The sequence below is a fragment of the Oryzias latipes genome, chromosome 9 (genome assembly GCF_002234675.1).
Source record: "Oryzias latipes chromosome 9, ASM223467v1".
In the NCBI taxonomy this organism is placed as follows: Eukaryota; Metazoa; Chordata; class Actinopteri; order Beloniformes; family Adrianichthyidae; genus Oryzias; species Oryzias latipes.
In genome coordinates, this window is record NC_019867.2 from 2024688 (window position 1) to 2039498 (window position 14811).

At 39.4% G+C, this 14811-nt stretch overlaps 1 protein-coding gene across 2 annotated transcripts; it reads left to right on the forward strand.

The window, feature by feature from the left end:
* Positions 1 to 1864: 1864 nt before the first annotated feature.
* LOC101173634 (prostaglandin G/H synthase 1) lies at positions 1865 to 13958 on the forward strand. Of its 2 annotated transcripts, none has more exons than XM_020705660.2 (11): positions 1865 to 2061; positions 2131 to 2193; positions 3902 to 4018; positions 4095 to 4235; positions 6091 to 6234; positions 6296 to 6477; positions 6558 to 6641; positions 7312 to 7558; positions 9294 to 9592; positions 11528 to 11675; positions 13101 to 13958. In XM_020705660.2, exons 1-11 carry the CDS (start codon positions 2055 to 2057, stop codon positions 13448 to 13450), a joined length of 1782 nt encoding a protein of 593 aa, XP_020561319.1. In that variant the 5' UTR covers positions 1865 to 2054; the 3' UTR covers positions 13451 to 13958. The 2 variants fall into 2 exon arrangements, with proteins under 2 accessions (XP_020561319.1, XP_020561321.1); XM_020705662.2 differs by having other exon boundaries at positions 1866 to 2061; positions 9306 to 9592; positions 13101 to 13450.
* The last annotated feature ends 853 nt before the right edge of the window (positions 13959 to 14811 follow it).

Below are 14811 nucleotides of genomic sequence, written 5' to 3' on the forward strand. Positions count from 1 at the left end.
TTTTTATTTTTTTGTTGCTTTTAATAAAAATAAATAATGGTCATAATCAGTCGGGGTCACAGTCCAACTGTCGTTAATTCTAAACAATAATCATTTTATAGACCGGAAGCATACATTTTAAGACCAATTTGTCTTAAACATCATACGTAAATGTTCGTTCACCTTCAAACGTCGGTCTTGCTTTTCATTAGATGCATTTTTACTTTATGGAAGAAATCAAGTGTTCCAGGAAATGTGCTTGTAGACCACTAACCAATTCACAAATCTAAACTTCTGCTCAAAAATATGACATCAAGTGTTACGGCTGTGTCCGTATTTGGTTTTGTTCTTTCTTTTTGCTCAGTGTTTTGTGCATCTTGTTTGTATCAGAGTGGGACTTTTGTGAGTGTTTGTGGGAATTTTTTCAGGTGTTGTGCTGGAAAAGGGCGTGGCCTCCCAGGTAGCTGGGCTGCAACACGTCTCCACTGCAGCTTGGCCCTCTCCTCCATTTGTTTTGTAGTTCTCCACATGTTTTAGTTTGTGTTGCACTTTGTAGTTCTTTGTGGTTTTGTGTTGTTGCCCACTATGTGTAGTTTTTTTTAGAGTAACTTATAAGTTAAAACTCTTTTTCTCTTGTTTATGTTGGTCCAGGGAGGTTATGTTTGTCTTTGTTTTCCCGTTTTTGTTAGTGCAGGTAAGATTTTGTTTTCTGGTTGGAGTTTTGTCTGTTATACTGGTCTTGGTTCACCCCTGAAGCCTTTTTACTTCACCTGTTCAGTTACTGTTGGTTGTTATTTATTAATTTGTAAATAAATGTGTTATTTTGTATGGAGACAAAAGCATTCCAAAAAGGTAAAAATTTGCTAAAAAAGTCAACTGTTTAAAGGCGTGACTGAATAAACTGAGTGTTCTGCAGCCCAGTCATAAGTATGTTTTTTAATATCAGAATTGTAGTTCATTTGGATTACTGAGACAAAAATAGTGGAAATGAGCTCTTTTTAAAACAAAATGTAAACAAAATCTGAAAGGTTGGCCCATCTTAAGAAATTCTCATGAATCTAAAACTAGCACGTACTCTTTGAACTAAAATCTTAGTTTTTGTTTTCAAAATAATTACAATGAATTCCAGTCTGAACCTTAAATAACTTCCTTTACATTGAAGCTAAAGTTACAGTAAAATCAAGCTTTCCTGTTGTCAAGAGTTTGGAGCAAAATTATTAGGAGTCATTTGCAAAAACTTGCTCCTTCTAGATTCTGAGAGACCAACATTTTGTAAAAACTTGAAAAGGTGTTTAGCAAAGATATAATAAAACAACTTCAAACTCGCTAAAACATCTTGACTGTCTAAAAAAACGAGGTTTAAAACATTTGAAACTGTTTAGGATCGTGTAGGATTTTTCACTGCAGGAACCCGCTGTGGTTCACACAGGAGCCTCTGGGAGATTCTGCATCATCCAAAGGTTTACAAAAGTGCAAAGAGCAAAGCAGACGTGCTTCATTTGGGCCTGACCTCACCTGAACAAGATGGAGATGAGGGTCACTGAAAAACCAAATTCAAACAGAAATGAGGTCTTGGTGTGAGCAGAAAGAAGTTAGACGTCTTGGGATTGTTTGTTTGCAGCAACAAAATATTTCAGCTCAAAAAAATAAAAATCACCTTTAATAAGAATAAACCATCCCAAGACAATTGAAGCTAATTTTCTGAAGTGTGTCAGGCTTCAGAATGTAAAAGAATTTTGTGGGTAATGCTCAAATGTTCCAGCAGGAGGCGACAAATTATTTTTCTTTGCACAAACGCATCCTTCATTTCAGTCACTGTAGCAGTGATGATCCAAAACTCTGCGAATCTGTTAGAAATACCTGTCAATCTCAGCGAAATGCAGTAAATAACTTTATTGTTTTGACTCTATCATCCTTAGAATTATTCAAGGTTGTTGCGTTCAAATGCACTTCAGGAAGGAAAGAAAAGTGAGTTCCCTCCCCTTTCAACAGGCGATGTTGCCGCACAGAACAGCAATAGTGCTGCTAAAGAAGAGGTGCAGAACTGAGGGACAAGCCTTTCAGACGGCCTGATCATGAAAGGTGAGTCATGAAGATGTTTGCTTCAGAGTTTAATACATCTATTTATGAACCATTTGTTTTTATTTACAGCTGTTCGTTTACTCTTCATCTGTGTGTTCATGATTCTGATGAAGAAATCATCTTCTACTAAGGGTGAGCAGGACTTTCCTCCTAAATAAATCCAACCTTTACTTGTATTTACTGCATTCTCAGTGAAGAAAAAGACAGTTTCTTGGTTTTTCTGTGTGAATTGAAGCTTAGCTTAATTTTTTTTATCTTATGGCCTAAGTTGTGTCCAAATCTAAAACCTGCTCTTTTGCTGTAAGTTCCTTAAAAGCTTTTTTTTTTTTTTTTTTTCATTTAAAGAGAAACCCAGCTTTTGCCTGGTTTGTGTGACTGAGTCTCCATCCTGATCATCCCTTTAAAACCCCCGTTTTTACGGCTTCCAGATCAGGTTGCAGCTTCTCCTTTCAGGTCCGTTATGCAAACTCGAATGAACGAGTTTGGGTTGAAAGGGGGCATTTGTTGACCATTAAAACTGACCTCATAACTTTCCCATCCTTGGATGGATGGACCTCAAAGTACCTCAAAACAACATGGAGTGATAACAACATGAAATGATTTTTCTATGCTCAAATCATCAATAAAATCCAGAAAGGCTCACATTATCAATAGAAACTCCCAAATATTTTGTTTTAAGAGAAATTCTCAGTTCCTGGTTCATAGTAAAGTTTGTTAGTAGAGTCTGTTACTTAAAAACACACATTTATCGGTTAATTGTCATGTGGAGCGTCTGACTTTAAGCTGTGTCATGTTATCTCACAGAACTTCTGCAAACATAAGCGGGAAAAGAGGAAGTCGTACTACAACCAGCCCTGCACAGATATGTATAGGAAGTTAGGGTGTCATTAGCACCTCAAGAGAAGGTGGAAAATACACCCAAATATATACAAACTAGCAGCATAATGTGAAGTATTTTCAGTATATTTGAATGTTTCACTTCTGCTTCTGTTTCATGTGGTTATGGTGGGAGTTTTTTATGCTTCAACTTGTGAAATACATCAAATTTATGAAACCAGAAATTTTGTAGCCACAAGAAAGTTGTTCCACCTAAAAAAACAACAAAATTTTAGGCTTAAGGCAAACTGTATGTATGATTTTGTTTTACATAAGTCAAAAACTTTAAACAGTAGAAATGCATCTAAATGCCTAAAAACTAACCTTCACAGCCCAACTGGAACCGTGTGTGTGTTTGTGTCATCATCCTTGTGGTTTTGGTGTTGCATCTGGGGTTTTGTAATGTCCTATAAGGGTTTTTTTTTCTCCTCTTTTGCATATTTTCTGCATCGTCACAAATTTTTTGCTAGATAGTAAAATTAATTCTGAAAGTTGTCTTTTTGTATGGACCAACGGGTTTCTCTATCTACATGAACAACACTCATCCATCCACCTCTATGCTGATGACAACATCCTCTATTCCATCAACTCCTCTGCACATATAGTGAGAAAGAAATGTATTTCTTTTCCTCACTGGACTGCAGTCACATGATTTTTGTCTTAAAAATCAGATGTCCACGATACAGGGGTATGAGAATGGTGTGAAGTGATATTTATGCCACCACATTGCAAACAAAACATTTTTACAATTTTATTGTAAATAAAATTTTATTTTCAACTTCTAAAGTTTTGTTTGCAACGTGGTGGCATAAATATCACTTCATATGAGGGGGGGGGGCTCTTCTGGTCCTTCAGTCCAGGACGACTTCTGGACAGACAAATGTCTGAGGAACGTTGCATCTTCTGTGTTGAAGCTGTGATGTTGTGTGTCTGCTTCATGCTGCTGTTGTGTTTCCTTTTGCAGTGAACCCCTGTTGTTACTACCCCTGCCAGAACACTGGCGTGTGCGTGCGGTTCGGCCTGGAAGACTACAGGTGTGACTGCACCCGCACAGGTTTCTATGGAGACAACTGCACCACCCGTAAGCGTGTAACCCCCACCCCACGGTGAATCATCTCTGTGCATGTAGCACTAACACGGGGGTTTGTGTTGTGCAGCTGAGTTGTGGACCAGGATTCGCCTGGCATTGAAGCCCCGCCCCTCCACGGTCCACTTCCTGCTGACTCACTTCCAGTGGTTCTGGGAGCTCATCAACAGCTCCTCCCTCAGAGATACCATCATGAAAATGGTGCTGACAGGTTTGTGAATGACGCTCTGGCGCCAGTTCTGCTCAGGTACTTTGTGTGTGGAGATGTTGTCACAGACGTCAGCTCAGGAACCGCATGAGGAATGACTTATTCCTGTCATAATTTTGAAAGAGCCCCACAGGAGGAACTGCGCTTCCTAAAACATCTACATCCATTGTTGAATACGATCTTTTGGAGAAATGTTAATCTGTGAATAAACCTGTTCCATATATAGTGTGCTGACCTATGATCTCACCTGAGTGCAGGTGAGTAAAATGAATTGAACCATAGTGAAAGAATGTGCTTTTCAAAAACAAGTTACTAATATAAAATTTAAGATTTTTCCTTGTTTTAATTTTGAAAAATGCCAATACAGTCAGTAGAATTTGTCTTGGTAAATTTTTTTTAAAACAAGCTGTGATTTCCTGCTCTTTTAAAACAAAATAAAATAGCCATAAACAGCTGTGTTTACTCTGGTAATTGGAAATATTATGTCGGAAAATAAAGAAATAGTATATTTGTACACTTTTTGGCCCCCAAATGTTAACAGTTGCAACAGTCAAACTATCCTTATTTTCTAGAATTATACATTTTTAAGATCAATTTGTCTTTAAGATTCTGGATAAATTAGTCAGTTAAGTAAAATAAAACTTTCCAGCCTCCTCAACTCAAGTTAAACTGTTTTTTGAAAACCGCTCACTGTTCACTAAACACCTTAAAAAAGGAAAAAACTTTAGATACTTTAAAACACTATGTAAAATAAAATAAAAATACTATTTTAAGAAAAGAAATAATAAAAATGTATAAAAAAATTAAAATACCATGTAAAGTTGAAAAAAACTTTAAAATACTATGTAAGGATGAGAAATACTTAAAAATATTATTTAAAGTAAAAAACACACCTATAATACCATGTAAAGATAAAAATTACCATGTAAAGTAAAGAAAAAGCTTGAAAATACCATATGAAGTTTAAAAATACTATGATAATATAAAGAAAAAAAAATACTTCACAATACTATGTAAATATAAAAATACCTAAAAATATTATGTAAAGTAAAAAAAAGAAAAAAGAAAATACTATGTAACCATAATAATTACTTACAAATACTATGGAAAGCTTAAAAAGGTTAAAAAATACTATGTAAACATTAAAAGAAACTTTTTAGGTATGTAGTTAAAAAATGCTTGAAAATACCATAAAAAGTGCAAAAAACTTAAAAATACTATGAAAGAAATTAAATTTAATTAAATTAAATTATAAAAAAATAAAAATAAAGGTTTTTTTTAGATAGAATAACTTACGGTTTTCAATATTTACTGTCTTCAAACAAGACGTAATATTTAACTGAAAACTTACAATTAAGTTAATTTAGTCTGATATCACGGAGGTGTTTAAGCTAGAAACTAATGCCGCGTTTTTGCAAAGTCCGTTTAAACTGACAGCATCTCCAAGAGGTTTTACTCAATCAAACATTTTCATCATTGATTTTGGATGCAGCAGTAACTTGATGACTTCCGGACTGAAACAGAAACAAACAGTATCTGGTTATTGACTAGAATTTCAGGTTAATTTAATAATTTGGTTTACTTTAATTTCTTGGGAAAATTGACTAGGAATGTTTTTAAATCTCAAAAGGATGCATTCATTTTAGTGTTAGGTGATGTGGTTTTACATTGGGGTAAATGGGGACTGCCTTGTCACCCAGTGATTTTTAGATACATTTGCCTGGCTTTATTCTGTCCTCAAGCAGGACGTACTGTTGGTCCAATAGTTGCAAATTTTCAGATAAATCTTTTTTTGTTAAGATGCTGACCAGCTCAAAATCAGACATCTCTTTAGGTTCTGACTCTTCATCTGTTTCAGTCAGAAGTGATCTTATTCCAAGCCCCCCGACCTACAACACCAAGTACGGATACCTGAGCTGGGAGGCGTACCACAACACCTCCTACTACACCCGGCTCCTCCCTCCAGTTCCTGCAGACTGTCCTTTGCCGATGGGGACTAAAGGTGAGATTCGCACGAGTCCACCTGGACTGCAGTCGCCCTTCATTTGTTTGTCCTTCTGCAGGGAAACCAGTCCTGCCAGATGTGAAACTGTTGACCGAAAGGTTTTTCAGGAGGCAAAAGTTTCGTCCCGATCCCCAAGGAACCAATCTGATGTTTGCTTTCATGGCTCAGCATTTCACCCACCAGTTCTTCAAGACCAACCGCAAAGCTGAGGGCGGATTCACCAATGCTCTGGGACACGGGGTGAGGGACATGCAGGCAGACACATGGACCCATCAATTTTGGACGATTTTAAAACCACATCCTTTTGGTTTATTTCCCAGGTAGATGCAAGCAATATTTATGGAGAAGAGCTCGCAAGACAGCATGAACTTCGGCTTCATAAGGATGGAAAACTAAAATACCAGGTGTTCAACATTAAACATACATCCTGCACTTTCTTAGATTAGACGGGCGTCCTGTGGACGGCACTCATTGTGTTCTCCACCCTATAAGACGCACTTAAAATCCCTTTTCCCCCCAAAAAAATAACAGTTCGCCTTATCATCCAGAGCGCCTCATACATGAATTAATAACTTGTTGGTGTGTTTGACTGCATTCAGTCGAAACTGCCATTATACTAAATTATACTAAAGAAAATACAGGATTCCCAGTGGAAAAAAAAGCATTTTAAAAGGATTATTTAAATAAAAATCCAGAAACTTAAACAGTGAAAACTAAATGTTGTGTATGACTTTGACATCATGGTAACGTTAGGGATGTGCATTACTTGGTAATTAATTAATCTGTCCTTTTTTTATCTCCTCAAACACCCTCAGCAGTCACTACCATTAGTTTCAGTTCCTGTCTTCTGAGAAAGATGTGGTTTGTTCTCCCGAGGACAAATTGGTTTTGAAGATAAAAAAAGACGATGCTTCGATAACGTACACTTTTTTCCTTTCAAGCCACCAAAGGTTCTTGAGAGACGTCATGTGATCTGAGAACCAATCAGTTTGTCTGGTGAAATACAAGCTGTTGAGAAATGAAGTTTCAAAGTAAAAGCGAAAAATAAAAGTTCTGGTTCATCTCCATCCACAGCTGCTGAACGGGGAGATGTACCCCCCCACAGTTTCTGAGGTCCCCGTGCACATGGTGTATCCCGACAGTTTACCCCCCGAGCAGCGCCTGGCCATCGGGCAGGAGGTGTTCGGCCTCCTGCCCGGCCTCACCATGTACGCCACCATCTGGCTGAGGGAGCACAACAGAATCTGCGACATCCTGAAGGCCGAACATCCAACCTGGGATGATGAGCAGCTTTTCCAGACCACCAGACTCATCATCATCGGTGAGAAGAATGCAAATTATGCGCAGACTTTGCAATAATAGGTCAAACAAGTGAATGCGCTTAGTTTTAGTGAGTCATACTTATTTCTCTGCTTTTCCTCAGTTACAGTTTTAATTTGGAGAATCTCTGCCTAAAATCTTCTTCCATATTTTTAATTATGTTGAAATTGAAGCAACAAAGGAAATGATTTTGTTGGAGAAATTTTGCTTGTACCAAAATATCTCCACTTGTTTTTAAGGTTTTCTGAACAGAGCATCAGAAGGGGAGATGGCTTTGACATGTCACGAAAACCCTTCTTGTTTTAAGAATGAATAAAATTACACAGCAGCTTCTCAGGATTTCCTTTTTTTCTTTCAGTTTCATCCTAAAACTATCTGGTTTGGTTCAATTTGGATTCTTTCTGAAATCTATTTTTTATTTTTATTTTTCGGCTAATTGATAATTGGCTAGGTTAGCTTGGCTCATACTCTGCCTCAGAGGTTGATTATGTTATTTTGTTTGTTTTAGTTCATTCATTCTTGTCTTATTCTTGTGGTGAACCAGGCAGCCAAAAGCCAAGACCATGGACATTTGTCATTTGACATTTTGGCATTTGTCCAAACTAAACACATATCACTGGTTAAATATCAATAAAAAAGAGGTCAACTTAACAAAATAACTTGGGAAGGAACTCAAATCACTGACCACTAACCTCCCCATGGAGTGCAGGCAGTGGTTGACCCCTTTTGTAGAGCTACGTAGAGTAGCTCCCTCTTCCGGCCACATCCGGATAGTACAGTTCCACTAAATTGAATGTAAAATTGTGGAACTAAATACTACAGTTTGACTTGAATTCAGTGTGGTTCTGACGGCAGCATCACATCTACATTACAAGTTTCTGTCAGTTTTTGCTCTGTGTTTTTCTGCAGAAGACGAGAACGACCATGTCTGATGTTTTTTTTTGTCAGCCATGGTCGTTCTCATCTTAATTAATCAATTTTGATGACCAACCATTGATTGCATGTGAGAGCTGGATCGAGCGACGCCAACATAGAAAATGGTTAACTTCCAGCAGAATGAAGTCATTTCAGTCGCCTTTTTTTTCCCTGCAACTTGAATGCCACCAAGTTGGAACCAGACATCATCAGTAAGCAGCGATTGGTCCTAGTTGGTCTGAGTCAACGTTTCTATGGCAACCACACTCATCAATCAGGAGTGAGCCTGTTGGAAGGCCACATCCCCTACCACTTGAAAGTATGTTAAATGAGGTTTTGAACTACAGAAAAAAAATATTGTGAAAAAAGTGAGGATTATCAAGAACATGTTAAAAAAAGATATCAGAGCCGGGTTTTTTTTCCTGACAATTGAAGAAATGTTTATTTCTCTGTAATAGTCTATAGGATTTTGGCTTCTTGGAGCCATCAGGAACTTCCTGTTTGGAATGACAGAGGGGAGGAGTCTCTCAGTCCAGTTCTCACACACAGTCAATGTGACCAAGTCTCATTCAGAAATATTGAATTGGATTTTTTGTCAAATTACGTCTTTTATCATGATGGACCAACTCATCCATTAAGCTGTAAACTAAATGACAATGCAAAGCTAACAGGAAGTGTCTGATCTTCACGTGCTGACTATGATTGTTGCTCTATTTTGGGTGTAATACATCTTTCTAAATCAACTCCTTCGCTTCTTTCTTAATGTATTTATGATGACCTCCTCCACGTGGTTCTTGGGTCAGTTTATCACTCTGTGCCAGTGTCCCTTTCAGGTCAGATCATCAACATAATCACAGAAGAGTATGTGCAGCAGCTGAGCGGCTACCATCTGAAGCTGAAGTTTGAGCCCTCCCTGCTTTTCAACGTGCGTTTCCAGTACAGCAACCGCATCGCCCTGGAGTTCTGTCACCTCTACCACTGGCACCCTCTGATGCCAGACAGCTTCGTCATCGATGGCGATGAAATCCCGCTAACCAGCTTCATATACAACACCTCCATCCTCATGCACTACGGTGTGGAGAAACTGGTGGATGCTTTTTCTCGACAGGCAGCAGGACAGGTATGATAACAGCCTCATGCAACCATTTGAAAATGAAGCACTGATACACTCACTGGTCACTATCTTGGGCACACCTGTCCAACTGCTCGTTAATGCAAATGTCTAATTAGCCAATCACATTGCAGCAACTCAATGCATTTAAACACGAAGGCATGGTCCAGACGATCTGCTCAAGGTGATTGAAGTGACTTAGAGCTGGTCTGAGGATTTCAGAAGCTGCTGATCTACTGGGATTTTCAGCCACAACCTTCTCTAGGGTTTACACAGAAGGGTCTGCAAAAGAGAAAATATCCAGTGAGCGACAGTTCTCTAGGTCAAAATGTCTTGTTGATGCCGGAGGTCAGAGGAGAATGACCAGACTGCTTCCAGCTGATAGAAAGACAGCAGGAAGTCAAAGAACCACTGGTTCCAACAGAGGTCTGCAGAAGAGCATCTCTGAACACACAACACGTCTAACCTGGAGGCAGATGGACTACAGCAGCAGAAGACCACACCGGGTACCCCTGCTGTCAGCTAAGAACAGGAAACTGAGGCTACAATTCACACAGACTCACCAAAACTGGACCATAGAAGATGGAAAAACCTTGTCTGGTCTGATGAGTCTCCATTTCTGCTTCCACATTCAGATGGTAGGGTCAGAAAAAACATGAAAGCATGGATCCATCCTGCCTTGTATCAACGGTTCAGGCTGGTGGCGGTGGTTTCATGTTGTGGTGGATATTTTCTTGGCACACTTTGGGCCCCTTAGTACCATTGAGCATGGTTCCAACGCCACAGCCTACCTGAGTATTGTCGCTGACCGTGTCCATCACTTGCTGACCACAGTGGACCATCTTCTGATGCTACTTCCAGCAGGATAAGACTCCATGTCAAAAATCTGGAATCATCTCAGACTGGTTTCTTCACAAAACAATGAGTTCACTGGACTCAAACGGCCTCCACAATCACCAGATCTCAATAGAGAACCTTTGGGATGTGTAGCAACTATGTGATGCTGTCATGTTAACATGGACCAAAGTCTCTGCTTCCAGTACCTTGTTGAATTGATTCACCAAGGATTAAGGCAGTTCTGAACACATTAGGGGGTCCAACCCAGTACTAGCAAATTGGCTGGTGAGTGTAGATCTAATCGTGTTCACATAAAGAGCAAAGCAATGAAAGGTTTTTAGATTGGCGTAAGGCATAAGGCAGGAAGAAAGAGGAAACCGACTCAGGATTGTGCAGACTCATGTCTCAGTTCTGTATTTTGGTCAAAGCTTGTTCAACCCAGAGTTTCACCACATTTAAAAAAGAAAAATAACTCAGATAATAAACCACCGTCAACGTCAGAAAGTCCAAATGTGGCAGGCAAACCTCTTCTAATAGAAAGAAAAAAGTACATTTTGATGGAATTAAAGCCGTTCCTGTCTTCAGACTACAGTGGCATTTGTGTTACAACTAAATAATCATGCTTGCGTTTCCCCTCATTAGGAATTAGTCCCAACAGCTTTTACAGGTGTTTAATGTGATATGTTGTATTATATGTGATATTTTCATTTGCAACTTAGAAAGTTTTGTGTTCAACGTGATGGCATGAACATCACTCCATACTTTATGGGTTGTCTGCGGGCGAAAAATGGTCAAACTTTTACGTGGTACGCAGGCGGCCCGGACAAAACCCTCAATCTCTCAGTGAGCCGTAGAACCAAAATCTTCATGTTTTTACCACGAGCATGCTCCGGGTGATGGGTCATAGTGGACATAGCTTACACACAAACATAGTATACACACAATGCAAGGGTAAGTACAGGTGAAGCAGGTGAGGTGTCAGATTTGTACCAAAAATCTGCAGGACCAAAAGGACAGTTTTCTTCAGAACACACCAGGCTGTTGCTGCATTTTCTGCTCACAAAAAAATAAAAAGACACCGTCTGACCTTTTTTTCCTGTCCTTCAGATCGGAGGGGGTCGCAACTCTCATGAAGCGGTTCTTAAGGTGGCCCAGATGGTGATCACAGAGTCCAGGAGGACACGTATGCAGCCTTTCAATGAATACAGGAAAAGGTTCAACTTGAAGCCATACGCGTCCTTTCAGGAGTTCACTGGTGAGCAGACGGAGAGAGACAATCCACTCAGGTGTCTGACTTTTTCAGAGGAATGACTTCAAACAGTTTGACCCTTTTGGTTTCACTTCAGTTGTGTATCCTTGGCTTTTGTCATATTTTTCTCTTTCCCCAGTCTAAGCAGAGTCTCCTGAGTCCTACTAGTCCCATTAGTGCATAGATTTAAATCAGTTTTAGTGTCAAACTTCACTCAGGAAAGGAGGATTTGTAAAGGAGCAGTCCTGGCGGCCTTCCCCAGTGACAAAAACATGAAGTGGAGTGGCCCTAAGGACTCTCCCCAGACACAAATACATGAAGAGGAGCAATCCTGGCAATCTTCCCTAGTGACAGGAAACTTGAAAGGGGGTGGTTCTATTTACTCTCCCTGGAGACAAGAAACATAAAAGGGAGCAACCGTAGTGATTCTCCCTCAGTGACAGGAAATGTGAAGCGGGCTGGTCCTGATGACTCTCCCCAGAGACAAAAACATGTAGAGGAGCAGCCCTGGCAACCTTCCCCAGTGACAGTGACAGAAAACATGAAAGGGAATGCTTCCCAATGACTGTCCCTAGAGAGAAAAAAACATAAAGGGGAGCAACCCTGGTGACCCTCCAAATTGACAGGAAACGTAAAGGGCAATCCCGATGACTCTTCCCGGTGACAGGAAACATGAAGGGCAGCAATCCTGCAATCCTCCCACAGTGACGGAAAACACGAAGGGGAGCAACCTTGGCGACCCTCATGAACGGAGAACAAGAACATGCAGGCTGGTGATGTTGCTCTGGGACAGGGAGCGTGAAGAGGAGCGGCCCCAGCAATCCACCTCAGTGGCAGGAATTTTAATGAGTTGTGGCCTAGGCAATCCCTCTGTAGTTGGTTTATTTTAGGATGAAATGACTTAAACACAGCTGGAGAAAAACCATCTTCTGGCATGCCGTGGGCTGCAGAAGCAAAAGAACTGCAAGAAAAGATGCTAAAGTAGAACCCAGAATTGGAGGAGACCAGGATTGTGGCAGGAATTAAAAGTTGTGTATATTAACTCAGAAACAAGGCAGAAACCAGAAGCTGTCAATGCAGATGACCTGAAAACCAGATACTGACAGTGACTGAAATAAAGACAACTGTGGATCACTATCAACATGCGTGACTGACTTTGGGAAGACAAAACATGACAAAAAAAACAGGAAAACAGATGTGAAATGAAACCAAAGGGTAAAATCCTCACAGCTGTGACTTAATCTCAGGTTCAAATCTTTATATAGAGTCATTACAAGGTGAGGATGAGAGATCTGCTAAATGCAATATTTACAATTAATCTCCGTTACACAGACAGTATGAGTCAGATTCTCAGAGCCGCAACGGAGAAAATGCTTCAGAAAATATTGAATGATCTGAATTGAAAAACTGAGGCTTATCTTTTGTGGTCAGACGACAAAGAAATGGCTGAAGGCTTAGAAGAACTGTACGGTGACGTCGACGCTCTGGAGTTTTACCCCGGTGTCCTGCTGGAGAAAGCCCGAGCCAACAGCATCTTTGGTGAGAGCATGGTGGAGATGGGCGCACCCTTCTCCCTGAAGGGGCTGATGGGAAATCCCATCTGCTCTCCAGAGTACTGGAAGCCCAGCACCTTTGGAGGAGAGACGGGCTTCAATATCGTCAAAACGTCCACTCTGAAGAAACTGGTTTGTCTCAACACCAAGTGGTGTCCGTACGTGGCCTTCCGTGTCCCACCAAACCAGGAAGAGGCAGGAGGAAGAAAAGCTAGCACCGAACTTTGAGGAGACGCCACATCTGACAATGTTTTGCTTGAAGAGATTAAGGATAAACATAAGGTGTTTGACCAAAAATGTCTTCAAACTCTAAAATTTTATTTTAAACGTTTACATGTTTGTACTCTTTTATTTAGATAATTTGGAGTCGTGTATTGTTTGGTTTTAGATGATTCGTATTAAGTGAGACATTATTACTTTATTTAATACATTTTAAAACTTTTTGAAAGTACATCATTTCCAAACCAGCTCAGAAATGTATATATTTCAAATACTTACAAGAAATGGAATGAGCAAAGCATCTGACAAAGCAGTTAAAGCTAGTCTATAACTGCCTGTGGTTTGAGCACGACTCTTTTCCGGTCTCTGTGGTTCAACTTCCTTTTCAACAACTCAAGATAGGGATGACACGATGGATAAGGATGAAATTTAAAACGATTTTGACGTTACAAACCATAAGTGTAATCAAACATCTTTAAATAAACATACAGGCAGATTCTGTGCATTTATAAATAATCTTGATGCAAAACTGTCACTCAAGAGTGTGAATCATTCCTTCAGATATTTTTCAATCAATAACTTCTTCAACTTTAGGCTTAAAGAAAGTACAATTTTTCAAAAGAAAACTTTTTTTGTAACATTTTTAGACAAATACCGTGAAACATAAATTTTGCTGAAGTAAAGAAAAAAAATGAACTGTTGTGTTTGATACACACGGGGGATTTGACGTGGGTTTAGCCCTCGGTGTTCACACTGGACAAGCGGGGAGGGGCTTCTTCTTCCTCTTCTCCTCTTTTTCCAGCTGTTTACTAGCAGATATCCGCCACCTGCATTTGGAGGAGGCTTGGAGCAAAATGTCCAAGAAATGGTGCAAATCTTGGGAATCTTGCTCTAAACTTTTTCTTTCTGAATTTATCCCTCCGTTTTGAAAAGGGCTTCAAAAGTTTTAAAAACTACAAACACAAAAGATGTTTTGCGTTTAAATACACTTTTATTAACATTTCAATGACCCTCCTTTGGTTTGAAAAAATGTCTAACAGTCAAGTCACTTTACATAGAGACATGTTAAAAAGAAAAAAATCAAACACAAAACCATGATGGATCCTTGGCTGTTTGACTAAAACATACGCACTAACATTTTTGCTGAATCGTACAAATGGAAATATGGATCAAAACAAAACACACATAATAAAAAAAACACAAATACATTGTTTTTTATGTGTTAAAACAATAAAATGTAGAATTTAAAGAAGACCAGAACAATAAGTTGCCTTCAAAAAGACGAAGGCAAACAAATTCAACCTTAAGTGTAAAAGCACTTAATGCAAAGGAGGAAATCTTGTACTTTGGGAAGTATTTTTTGGCATTTT

What these genes read in the sequence shown, in the direction of transcription:
- LOC101173634 (XM_020705660.2), top strand. An exon ending in GAAATCATCTTCTACTAAGG is followed by an intron (nt 2,194 to 3,901) that starts GTGAGCAGGACT and finishes TTCCTTTTGCAG; the next exon opens with TGAACCCCTGTTGTTACTAC. An exon ending in TTTGCCGATGGGGACTAAAG is followed by an intron (nt 6,235 to 6,295) that starts GTGAGATTCGCA and finishes GTCCTTCTGCAG; the next exon opens with GGAAACCAGTCCTGCCAGAT.